Source organism: Rattus norvegicus, chromosome 1 (assembly GCF_036323735.1).
Source record: "Rattus norvegicus strain BN/NHsdMcwi chromosome 1, GRCr8, whole genome shotgun sequence".
NCBI lineage: Eukaryota > Metazoa > Chordata > Mammalia > Rodentia > Muridae > Rattus > Rattus norvegicus.
This window is the reverse complement of record NC_086019.1, coordinates 6,606,414-6,620,173: the sequence shown is the minus strand read 5'-3', so window position 1 is coordinate 6,620,173 and position 13,760 is coordinate 6,606,414. Positions and strand designations below refer to the sequence as shown.

Genomic DNA, 13,760 nt, shown 5'->3' with positions numbered 1-13,760 from the left:
AAGATTTCTCTAAGTGTTTCTCAGCCATTGGGATTCCTGTATAGAGAATTCTGTTTAAATCTGCACCCCATTTTTAATTGGGTTATTTGGTTTCTTGATGTCTAGTTTTTTGAGATCTTTATGTATTTGGAACATCAGTCCTTGTCTGATACAGAGTTGGTGAAGATCTTTTTCCATTCTGTAAGCTGCTGTTGTTGTATTGATGGTGTCCTTTGCCTTACAGAAGCTTTTCAGTTCAGGAAGTTGTCTCTTATATAAATGTATTCAAGGTTATTCCCCACTTTCTCTTCTATCAGATTTACTGTACCCAGTTTTATGTTGAGGTTTTTGGTTCACTTGAACATGAGTTTTGTGTGAGTGATAGATATGGTCTAATTTCATCTTAACTAGTATGCATGCAGATATACAGTTAGAGCAGCACCAGTTGGTGAAAATGCTTTCTTTTTTCCCCATTGTATAGATTTGATTCACTTGTCAAAAATTAAGTGTCTATGGGAGTGTGGATTGTATCTGAGCCGTCAATTCGATTCTCTTAATTAATCTGTCTGTTTTTATGCCAGTACCATGGGGGTTTTATTACTATTGCTCTGTAGTTCAGCTTGAAAACAGGGACAATGATACCTCCAGAAGTTTTTATATTGTACAGACTGTTGTAACTATCCCGGGTTTTTTGTTTTTGTGTTAGAATTTAGATGGGAATTGCATTGAATCTGTAGATTGCCTTTGGTAAAATGTCCTTTTTACTATATTAATCCTACTGATCCATGAACATGAGACATTTTTCCATCTTCTGAAAACTTCCTTAATTTCCTCCTTCAAAGACTTGAAGCTTCTGTCATACAGGTGTTTCATTTAATTGCTGTTGCGTGCAATGTTAAAAACAATCCACACTATTACTGGCTATGTTCTAGTAATGTGGTCTTCCCTCCCCTAATGGGAATTCCAAGCTGTGGTCTTCCCAGTTCCCGGCAATTCACCTGCCTCCGAACCACTCTGGAACCACTCTCTATCTTCCCAACTATCCTCCCCTGTGACTAGCTGTCACAGTATGGACTGCTGTCTATATTCAGGTGAGGGCAGGCACAAGGTAAGGCCAGAGTCTGTGTTTGGACAATGGAAAATGAAGGCAGGCTGAGAGTTTTAGTGGACAGGGACAGAGAGCAGAGAAAGACAGAGAAGACGGAAGAAGGGGGCAACTCAATCCATGTGGCTTTGAGTAGCCACAGGTGGCTATGACTGTGGCTATGAATATCTTAGAAGAATACAGGACCATTTGTCCCGTCTGGGTGGGCAGCTTCTATCAATATCAGTTGGCTCTGAGTTCATTGTGTGGGCATTTTGTGGGTCAAGAATTTACTGATATAAATCTGACTGTTAAATTACAAGGCTCTAGAGTTTTTATTTACTGGGTTATAGGAATTTGTGACAGCTCATCATAGGGGGCAGATCCTGGGAACATGAGCAAGTTCCACAGCAAGAGAACTTTGAGCTGGGCAGTGGCTGCATGGAGACCATAGTGGCAGGGAGACTGTGTAACTAGAGCATAACCAGAGATAGCGTGGATCTTTTTTAAATATTACACACAACAACAGCTTGCTGATAGTTAAAACAAAATATTTTATAATATTTGTGACTATTGTGAAAGGTGTTTCCTTAATTGCTTTCATGCCTCATTTATCATTTCTATAATGGCGGGTTACTGATTTTTCCAATCACTTTTGTATCCATCCACTTTGCTGAAGGTGTTTATCAGTAATAGGAGTTCTCTGGTTGAATTTTTGAGATCACTTACGTATTACTATCATATCATCTGAGAATAACAATACTTTTACTTCTTTCCAGTTTGTAACCCCTTGATAACCTTTAGTTGCCTTATTCTTCTAGCTCAAACTTTTAGTATGAAGAAAGTGGGCAGCCTCATCTTGTACCTGATTTTAGTAGAATTTGATTTTGTCTCCATTTAATTTGATGTTTATTGGTTTTAATTTGATGTTGGCTATTACTTTATATTGCCTTTATTGTGTTTAGGTATGGGCCTTGTATCCCTGATCTTTGCAAGACTTTTAACATAAAGAGCTATTAGATTTTGTCAAAAACATTTTCAACATCTAATGAGATGGTCATGAGGTTTCTTTCTTTCAGTTTGTTTATGTTGTAGATTATGATGATGGATTTTTGTATATGAACCCTCCCTGCATCCCTGGGATGAAACTTCCTTGATCTTAATGGATGATGTCTTTGATGGGTTCTTTGATTTGGTTTGCAAGTATTTTCTGGCTCTAGCTTCTGCCTGTCTGGGTTTTGTGGTTATTATAGGTTCAGGTGCTGACTTCTGAGTTTTTCCTTCTTGGATAGGTGTTTTTTTTTTTCCTTCTCTGTTTCTGATTCCTCTTGGTCCTCTGACTTGAGTCTGAGTGTCCAGGGGCTCTGGTGAACAAGTCTTCAGGTCCAGTAGGGTATCTCCATAGGGGTTTTTGTAGCCAGTGTTGTCTGAGTTTACATCTGCTAAAGTTACTCTAGCATCCCTATTATCAGCAAGGCCTGGGGTCTCTAGTGCCTGAGGCTCCTCCAGGAATGCAAGCAGGGTTGTAGAGCAGAAAATGGAGGGTAGGGTACAGGGTACAACTCTTTTTGGGCTTGAGGCAGGCTCTTTCCTTTTGTCCCTGGCTCCATCAGGTGACCAGGAAGGCATGCAGGATTGGTGCAGGAAATGGAATGTGTATGGGGGGCAGTTTACTGCTGTTGGATTTGCTTTCGGAAAAGTTGGCAATCCAGATGCTTCATTTTTTAAAACCAATGAATCAGTTACTTTATCTATACTTACACATCCCACTTTAATTTATATTCATTATACTTATTACTTTTAAAAATGACATTCATGTTTTCTTTATTTTGGTGTCATTTATCATTTTATACACATCAACTGTTCCCCTATGGACCCCGTTTAACCAACAGCATGTTCTCCTGCTCTGTATTCACTAGCATGGTCTAATAAATGACATTTCATCAAAATTTCCAGGAACGTGATATCTCCCTTACCTATGGACATTGCCTTCTACAGCACCAGACCTTGTATTTAAATCCAACATTAGAAAACGTTTGCAGGCCCTTCCCTAGTGAACTTGTTTCTGTATTTGTCATTTATCAAATTTGTCTTATATTGAAAAAATCTTAGAAGAAAAAAATTAATAAATCACAAATATTAAAATATAAAAAAAGTTCAAAACAAGAAAATGGTTCTCTCTAAAGCAATGGCTCTCAATCTTCCTAATGCTATGACCTTTTAATACACTTTTGTATGTTGTGGTAACTCCCCCCAACCATAAAATTGTTTCAGTTGCTACCTCATAACTATAATTTTGCAGCTGTTATGAGTGGTAATGTAAATAACTGGGTTTTCCAATGGTCTTAGGTGACCTATGTAAAAGGGTCATTGGGCTCCCAAGGGAATAAAAGCCCACAGGTTGAGAACCATTGGTGTAAAGGATAGGTCTAGCAAAGTCATATATGCCATCAAAATCTGTAAATAATCTTTCCTTCATGCAATACATTATACTAATATTAGTCATTAGCTTTTGATTTTGGTTAAGGACATTTAAAGAGTATTTAATTGAACAGATCAAGCATCTAACTTTTTTTTTCTTTTTTTTTTTTTTTTTCGGAGCTGGGGACCGAACCCAGGGACCTTGCGCTTGCTAGGCAAGTGCTCTACCACTGAGCCAAATCCCCAACCCCAAGAATCTAACTTTTTTTTTTTTTTTTTTTTTTTTTTTGGAGCTGGGGACCGAACCCAGGGCCTTGCGCTCGCTAGGCAAGCGCTCTACCGCTGAGCTAAATCCCCAACCCCAAGAATCTAACTTTTATCTACAGGTTTTTGGACCAGTGCATTTCTCTCTCTCTCTCTCTCTCTCTCTCTCTCTCTCTGTGTGTGTGGGTGGGTGGGTGGGTGGGTGGGTGGGTGGTTTTGAATTTTCTCTTTTTGTTGTTGTTTTTCTCTAAACTAAGGTTAAATCACATAGATTTCTTTCAAGAATGCAAGTTGAATCAAACTGTAGAGGCACATTCCTTCCCCATTTAGTAATTATTTTGTTTATTTGAATCTGTGTTGCAAATCCAGATGACACCAAATGAGCCCATTCCTCTCAGGTCTCTACCTTCTTTGTTTCTTTAAGTTTAGGGAAAGAAATGAGAAGGTTGTGGCAGAGAAGATAGAGATGCGCGATTAGAGAAATAGCTTCCCTCTGTGCTTTTCTGTGACCTGGATTCTCATGTCTTCAGGATGCTCAGTCTTTAAATATGCTTGCAAATTACTTATGGCCCAGGTAAAACTTTGCACGCAGAGCTGAATGTTACCTCAACACAGAGCTGATAAAAAAAATCTAAGTCTTTGTTTTGTAGTCTGTTCTGTAGTCTGTGTCCTCCTTAATACTTTGGTACGCGAAAAGTGTAATGGCATGTATGTTACTTACTAAAAATCATCAATTTCCAATGTAGCATCTTAAAATTTGTGCCCTTTAGGTGTTTTTTTTTCTACAAAAAATATAGTGTTCTGAAGTTAAGAAACTATGGGATAAATTCGTTTTTTCAAGATTTCTCAGGACTTTTCATAAGCTAATATATATTGAATATTTCCAGAGGGGGGAAAAGGTGTAATTCTTCCCAAAAGTACTACATCATAGAAACCCATTTTCATAATATATATTGGATCAATATTTTATAAAATATATATTGGAACACACTGCTGTAAGTTGAAGCCCTTGTCATTTTCCTGCATGGCACTGCTATCTGTCAGTCTCTTAACCATTAAGTAATTTGCCTCAGCCCTGATGAACCATTTTGATGTGATATCCCAGGGTTGTGTCCAGAGACAGGTGAACAGCTTCACCCACACAGGACATCTAAAAGAAATGTAAAGATACATAAAATGTATCCCTGGGTGAAACCCAGCTTGAACACCTGCCAGTCTTGAGTCCTCATCAAGAGTCATCCTGCGTCATGTGGCATTGAACAGCTTTGCCATTATTTACCTGTGCTATATGTTCCATATGTGCTGTATGATCTAATGAACTTCCTCTTCCTTATAAACTCAGGTTGGCTTCTTAGGAGTCAGTTTTGTCCCCTTGGATTTTCACAAGGCATGCTTTGAAACTCGACGAGGACTCGCATGAGACCTAGGCTTGCAAATGTATATGCCTCTTCAATTCAAGCAAACAGCTGTTTTCTCTACTGTCATAATTCCTCAAAGACCAAACAGTGTAATTTAGAACACTGACCTGTGAGATTTCTCAGAGTTTGTTTGTTTAGAGCCCTGAGGATCTAACCCAGGAATTCACACAAGCTGAGTAAACATCCTGTCAGTTGGATACACCCTCAGCCCTAAAATGATGACTTCTAAGAAGACTCTTAAATAGAATGTTAGTGGCTTGATAATCCTTAGGAGATTCCGGGCTCTTATGCATATACCAATACAGTAACACTTATTTCAATATGTGGACCACATATTTGAGAGACTAGTGGCAATATGAATCCTATGTGTGTTACTGCTCTCTCCTTTAGAAGGGATATACATTTGTGGCTGAAGCGTATACTGGTGACTCATTCGTATCAGGCTCACGATGGAAACTGCGGCTCATTGGCTCTTACAACCCACTCCCGTTTCTCGCCCGTGACACTCCATGCAGCACCTTCACCATAAAGGAAATCAGAGACTACTATATTCCTAACGACAAGAAAATTCTGTTCAGGTACAAGTATATGATAGGTGGATAAAGGTGTTTTTAAAAAATATTAATATTTCTATTAAAGTGAATTTATAATCTGTCCTTTTATGGAAATAACTAATTAGCAATAACATGGCTGAGTAGATGCTTGAACAAGCCCATACAACTTCAAATGCTGTAATCCCATTTCTTAGGCTTCTTTTTTTTTTACCTGACTTTCACTGAATTCTTCCAGATCCTCTACTATACTTGACACTCTTCTTGCTCTGCCCTATCCGTGGCTCCTGGTGGCTCCTCTCTGGTAGGGCAGCCCTTGTTTGTCATCCCAACCATCTGTTCATGCTCCCCCATCCTCCACCCTTGGATTCCCAGTCCTGAGTCTGTTTTGCTTCACTAGTTGCTTCTGTGGATTGTAATTCTGATATACCACTTGTTGTGTGCTCTCCCCTTCTCTTCCCAAGGCTCTCGTACTACTTTAGGGACTTCATTGTATTTGTTACATGGAATTGTTGAGTTTGGAATATAGGACTCCATCATATTCCTTTTTAAAAAAATTGCACTGTCAAATGTATGTGTCAAGCCTTTATTATCAAGGTAGTTACCCTTCTAACATACATATTTACACATGAGCTATAAAATGTTTGTAAACTTTCCATTGACTGTAGGGTAAAAACTTGAGCTGTAGACTCTAGTAGCCTTACCCAGCCTCCAAGTGCTACCAGGCCTGTCTCTTAATAAAACAAAAGTACCCCTCCCCTAAGACATGTCAGTTGTACAGTTTTATTTTCCTGGCATATTATTTTGTGATGTTCTATCCTCATTTTGCCACTTAAAAAAAACAATGATTATTTCAAAATTTAAACCCTTTGCATTGAAATTCCCAAATATAAGTAGTTGATCCTGGTGCCATTTCTATGGTTTACATTTTATGTGATGTATACATTTTAGTTGATTATCTGTGCATCAGCCTTTATGAGAATTAATGTGAATGGGAGACATAGTTTTTCAACATAGAAATTAGCACAGTGCCCAAAGCATAATTGGCCTGCATTAAATATTTTCTCTTTCTAATAGAAAATGTTCTTGCACCCAAATTTAGAAAACACATCAGATATATAAATGTCATTGATAATCAGAAAACCAACAAAAGCCTTAGTTTTTTAGCTTTGTAATTGTCTCTTATATCACTTCTTTCTGGTCATAGTTTACCACTTTTAAAATCACAGCAATGGGAGCTTTGTAGTTCTGACATTTCATATAGCATCATGTAACAATCATTTATTAATAATATCAAGATTTCTTTTAGCTATTTTATGACTGTCCAAAGTAACTGCTATGAATATGCAATCATTGACCTGGTTAAAGGATGCTCCTCATTATTAAAGCCATGACATAGCGGTCTGTGTTGTGTAGAAAAAAAAACTATTTCTAGGGCTTTATTATATGGAAGAGATGATATGTTTTAAAGGCACCACACATTGGTGAGTTGGTTTTCAGAAGGTAAAACTGTCTTTCTGATAAAATTTGACAAGTAATATGCTTTGTCTGATTTTTTCCTATAATAATTTTAATGCAAAATGTTCCTCCTTAAAAACGTAATTCTTAAACAAAAACTTAAAAAGTAACAACATTCTACTATAGAATAAGGTATACAATAAAACCTTAGGCACATATTTACCTTTGTACACAAGCATATTTTATACCTGGGTAGAGACTTAAAGAATATTCTGAGTGAAAATGCACCGATGTGCAGGCATGAAAGTTATGGGTTTGCCTCTCAATTTCTCTTCCTGTAACATATTTTGAACATCGGCTGTGTAAAAAAGAGAATTTTAAAAAAGGGAAGCAAAAACTAAAAATGGAATGATTGATTTGCTTACCAGTGTGGCCTCCTAAAACAGAAAATAGAGGCCTGTACCTTCACAGAAACAGAATGCTTTAAAGAGTTTTAAGAAAACAGACATTATCAGACTTGTGTCAAAAAATGTCTATAATGCATGAATTTGAAAAGATCAATGTAATTTTTAAGACAAAAGCTATCTCCATATTATTATGAAATTCCATTCAATTATTCAAGGTATAGATTATTAACAGATTATAATCTGAGATGGCTTCCAGATGTTGAACTGAATGGAACAAATATTCAGATGGTAGAGGGACAGACAGATAGCTGTAAGCTAGCTCAGGTGGTAACCCTGGCAATAGGAACCATGGGTCTGCTATAGCTGCCCTGTCAAGGTCTTGGCACAAAGCCGGTGACTGACAAAAATGTCTCATCTCACACTCTTGAAGTTTACTCTGAAGTTATGGGGTCTCCGGAGCGTTCTGGAAGGCATCCATTTCTTGGCTCATCTCATCACTCTGTGTTTGCTGGTGTTCTCTTGTTTATTGAGATATCTTTCAGATCTCTGTTTTCATCTTTATACAGTGTTTCATTGTGTAGCTGTTTCTAAATCCCACCTTACTATGCTGAGGCCACCAGCCATATTGATTTGGCCTCATCCTTTAGTTTTTCCTGTGAAAATTATCTCTACATAAAATGACCTTGTGAGGGCTCCAACATGGCTTTTGTAAGAAGAAGAGATACAACTGCACCAATCACAAAGAAGTGCATGAATCTGGAGAGAAAACATTTTAAAACACTGAGGTAAAATTGACAGCCTTGGCTGGTTGGGCTTGCCTCAGGATAGAAATTATCTGGATGACATCAATTATTTCAGGCAAGGAAGCTAATTTACATTTACACAGGGCAGAAGCTAATTTGTAAGGTGGTCAGTAGGAAAAGAGTTCTTGCTTGTAAATATCAGTAACAGCCATGTGACCCTTTGAAGAGAGAGCTCAGCTTGAGGCTTCCATTTAGAAAACTTGATTCCATTTGTGTTCACAGAGAGCCCAGGGAACTGTAGAACAAATGCTGTTTTTTCAGTCTATGAATGAGAGCACAGCATTGTTTCCCTGACATGCGTGGAATATCAATGGCAGAGGGGCCTGAGAAAGCAGACCTGAAGAGAAGGGACAGCATGAAGTTGCTTTACTCAGGGATGACATGTTTCTAAAGACAAAGCACCAATGGTCTCTTCAACCCTGGTAGGCTCTCCCAAGAGGTCAGAAGATAAGACCAGAAGTTTCCATATGGGAAGTACATATTGCTTGGAATCCTGGCCAGTGCAAATCAAGACTCTGGGTTTGTGCTGAGCAAGTTAGTGGGAGTTGAAGGAGATGAATTGGTGACAAAAGCAAGTGGGGAGGGGCCTGTGGAAGGGAAGGCAGGTCACTCTGGAGTGCAAAGTGATGGACTTACCTGATCTGCCTTTTGTATTATTTTCGTTCACTTAGAGAAATTGAAAGTCTACAATAAGTCCTGAGCATTTGTGAAGAATTACTAGAGGAAAAAAATAATCGACAACAAAAATAAAAATATCAAACAAACCAAAAACTAGAAAGATGACTTGGAGGGTAAAGTCAACCTAAGTTCCATCCCAAGAATTCATGGAAAAGTGGAAAGAGAACTCACTCGTACATGAGTGCTTGCATGTTTCTCTCTCTCTCTCTCTCTCTCTCTCTCTCTCTCTCTCTCTCTCTCTCAATCACACACACATATTGCAATAATAATTTTTTAATTAAAAAGTACACATAGTAGCAGTCACATGACTGTCAAGGATGGTAGCTTTTAGATCTATACTGCTTCATAAACAGCTTCTCATACTTAACAAAAAGATGTATTTCCTATTTGGGATTCCTAATGACAGAAATATATGCTCCTGTTTTTCTCAGCTGTAGTATTGGCTCTTTTGTGAAAGTCTGCAGGGACTCGAGTTCTTGCCATGTCTGTGTGCCTTACAAAGCTGTATCACTTTCAGTCAAGTGGGAACAACCACAGCGTGTCCTTTACCAACATAAGGGACAGACAAATGGATTTGCTCATAGAGATGAACCTTTCTCACAACAGGTACTCCATTAAAGTGACAATGGCACAGTCTATTACAATACAGGTCCGCACATCCAAACCCGATGCCTTCATCAAGCTGCAGGTGCTGGAAAGCGAGGAGATCATCATGAGCACTGTGGGCAAAGGGCAAGCCCTCATCCCAGCCTTCTACTTCCTGGGCAATGAAAAAGCATTGAGCTCCCAGTGTGAGTACCTGTCTGGAGTTTGGCCTCCATTCAGAAACAGATGCCTTTGTTGTTGTGGCATTTAACATGTTTAAAAAAAAAACACTCAACACTTGACAAACACGGGGCCAACCTCAGTGATGCCATTGTAATTCTATGTCTAAGTAGGCTCCAAAAAAAGAAAAAAACCAATAGGTTGTTTAGGAGTCTCCTTTAAGCACTGTTCATTGAGAAAATTTATTTCATATATGTAAGCCTGCTTTTAATTTTTAAGATTTATCTATGTGTATGTATGTGAGTGTTGCCTGCATGTATGCATGGGCTCCATGTGGATGTCTGGTCCCACAGAGAGCAGAAGAAGGAGTCGAATCTTTTGGTACTGGGGCCACTGGTGGTTTTGAGGCATGATGTGGATGCTGGTAACTAAACTAGGACCCTCTTCCTGAGCAGTGTGAACTGATGAGCCAGTTCTCCAGCCCCACAAGAAAGTCCTTAAGAAATTTCTCTAAGACTGGAGAAAATTTGAATAATGTATTTTTGTTTTATCTTCTTAAAGTAATCATAAGTACACTATATTCTATATGTATATATGTAACTTATTTACTTATTCAATAATATCAAATATTCTAACATAATATTTCTCCTTTTTAGCTAGCAAGCAAGTTCTCTTAACTCACACCTTACCTAAGAAAGAACCAGAAGTGCTGACCAAGAAAAAAGCTGGGCAACCAGGCCAGAAATCCTTCAAAGGAAGAACTGGAGGAGGAATGACAGAGACAGGAATGCCTCTGCTAGAAGAAGAAGTTATGAGCGTACCCACTATTGAAGAAAATTCCAGCACACCACAACAGGTACATTAAATGAAAAGAACAATTACTTATTAGGGGCTAGGAAGATAGTTCACTGGGTAAAATGTATGCATGACACTCCAGTCTGGGAGGCCTAGACAAGCAGATACCACTTGCCAGTTATCCTAGAAAAAGATAGAAAGTTCTGGATCTAGCAAGAGAGTCTGTCTCAAAAATAAAGTAGAGAAAGACTGAGAAAGAAACTCCAAGTTGACTCTGGCCTCCATGCACATGGGCACCAACTAGTGCCCCATATTCACATGTGCACATATGTGTCAAGAGAGGGAAGAATTTATGCCACAGAATGTAAACAGTAAGAGCTGTGATGATGATCAAGATCATATCACTTAGAAATCATTAGAGACAGATGTAAAATTAGCATGAGTCAAAGAAACAGCAGTCTTAATTAACATGGAGACACCCAACTATCCAATCCAATAGAAACCGAGCAACTACTGGAATAGTATAAGAAAAATGTAAGTCAGAAATCCAATCGAAATGTTCAGTGAGTGCTTCCTGGAAACTGATGAAGTTGAGGAGCCAAATAAGAACCATTTTGGGGATTTTGGGGAAATTTCTAATTGTAGTGCCTTTGTCTTAGCATATGCTGGGCATTGGATTCCTTCCTACGTGTGCCTGTGTGTGTGAGTATGGGAGCACATGTGTCAAGGCATACTACGGAAAGCCAGAGGACAGCCTCTGGTCGCGGCCCTCGCCTTCTACCTCATTTGTAGTAGAGTTCTTTGTTGTATGCTACAGGGCATACAGAACTTGCAGCGATGCCCCCGCCTCCAACCCCTATCTTGCCACAGGAGCGCTGTATTACAAGCACAGCTTCTGCACCTACCATTAAAGGGGTCGTTGAAATTTGAGTACAGGTCCCCACACTTTCAGGAGAAGTTTTTCCTTCCCTCAGGCATCCTCTAGTCCATTCCAGATATTTGCAAAGATAGACTCGGGGGTTGGAGAGATAGCTTAGGGGTTAAGAATATTTGTCGCGCCTGTAAAAGATACAAGCTTGGTTCTCAACACCCGCGCAAGGTGGCTCAGAACCTGTTCCAGCTCCAGAGACTGAATATTCTCTGATCCCTCAGGGTCCCTGTATTCATATGCTTGCACAGGCAACACTGAAGTATTTATTATTACAAAGATAAATTATGATGAAAAATTAGTCAGCCTCAATACAAACCAAAGTACCTATAGATGGGCAGTATTAGCATAATTGCAGTTGCAAATACATTAATAATAATTAATAGTTTAAAGCCTACAAATATGAAAACATGATAAAGAATGTTAAATAATCTTCTAGTTGAAAAGAACAACTAAGTATTTATGAAACATAAAACTCAGTAATGAGTTTTTAATAACAACTTTAAAATTATACTTTGTCAGCAACATTAATGTGTGTTTAGTGAAATACCGACTTTTCAATCAATCAGTGAGTAACGAATGTTCAGAAGTGCGTGAGCTAAGCTCAGGGAAGCAGAATTAGAAATGAGCTGCATAGTAACTCATTGAAAAAAGACAAGGTCCTGAGAATGATGTGAAAGTAAGCCAATGAAACTTACAAACAAAATGCCTCAAAATGAATTATCCATAGTTTTTGCTTTTTATGATCCTAAAGCTTATGCTACTCATAAGATTCAGGAGAACACAGGAAAATGGCACAGGACTGGAAGGCCATTGAGTAGCACAGGCTAGTCTATGCTTAAACTAGTCAGTTAAACACTAGGGCAGGCAAGATTAGTGGTGGTTTAGAAAGGAGTTTGGCAAAACCCATTAACAAGAAAATAGCAATCTGAGCAATATGATAAAAATTGCAATTATAATACCTTCAAAGTTTTCTCTTGCTAAATACCACATCACCAGCTGGCTTATGGAATGGGTCAGGAAATAATATTTTCTAGAAAACACAAGTGCAATCTTTTCTTATTTGAATAGGCCATTTGAGACAGGGTCTCACTCTACAGCTTGTGACTGGACTGGAACTTGCTATGTTGGAACTTCCCAAGCTGGCCTTCTGTGCTGTAGCCCACAAACCTCAGCCTCCCAAAGTGCTGAAATTAAGAGTCACGAGGCCCTGAACTTAGATTCTTATGCTACTTTTACAGCCATCCTCACAATCTTGAGCCCATAACCAGAAAAGGAGAACATGGTTGAATAAATTTAGCTGACCAAATGGTGAGAAATTACAGATGATATACCAGTTAACCAGTTCCAGCATTGGTAAGAGTGGGCAGAGTATCGCTCCAGGACTTCATGAGGTCTGTCATTAGAAAAATCTATTAATGTAAATCCACAGAAACAGATACACAAGAATAGTTGTGTGGCCCTCGGATAGTTTATCATGTTCTGCTCCTACTTACAGATGCTTAATGTAAAAATAACGCAAATACTACACACCAGGAACCTTCATCTAGAAATTTGTACAAAATATTATATTAATATTTGAACTTGTCATATTTTCATTAAAATAGCATAAGACAAGAATCCTCAGTATTATTGATAATATTTAATAACATTGCAACATTATGGCAGTAAAGGATTAAACTGGTTAGTAGCAAAGTAAGAGAACTACTGAGTTCTTTAGAGATAATATGATTACTTGTCTATACATGCCTAAAAAAATGCCAGCAGAATAAATAAACTTTAGTGCTAATGAGATTTTAAAAGGTTGCCAGATACAATGCATCTGCATTTACTCGACCCTCTGTGCGACACAGATCCTCAATGTTCCAGTTAACCCTTAAACATGTACCCTTATTCTTCTCATATAACGTGAAGAGACCTGGCCACAGAGAGCCACAATGACCTGCTCAGTAGCAACCAACTGGCATATGCAAATGTGGGACTTGAATGGACACTGCTCCCATTTGCACTGTACCCTTAACTACCAACTCTGCTATTCCTAGAGTCACACCAGTCATCAGCTTTGCTCAGTATCAACACTGGAACACAAGACAGCACAATGTGTTGTCTTTCTTAACAGTAATGTAACCGAAAATTAACTGGCAGTTGACCTCAGCAAGCACATTCAAGTTCTCCACACAATAAGCATTTACACTTTAATGCAGGACAA

General features: G+C 38.5%; 1 protein-coding gene across 11 annotated transcripts in view; it reads left to right on the top strand.

Annotated features, from left to right (window-relative positions):
• Adgb (androglobin) overlaps window positions 1-13,760 on the top strand; it is a 143,770-nt gene that overhangs the window by 97,459 nt on the left and 32,551 nt on the right. For 10 of the 11 annotated variants that reach the window (XM_063280793.1, XM_063280794.1, XM_039098478.2 and 7 more), the window contains 3 exons: window positions 5,557-5,744; window positions 9,670-9,854; window positions 10,485-10,684. In XM_063280793.1, the coding sequence (XP_063136863.1) occupies window positions 5,557-5,744; window positions 9,670-9,854; window positions 10,485-10,684 (573 nt within the window). Of the gene's footprint in view, window positions 1-5,556; window positions 5,745-9,669; window positions 9,855-10,484; window positions 10,685-13,760 lie in introns of those variants that run through there. The other variant, XM_039098496.2, reaches the window with a different exon arrangement.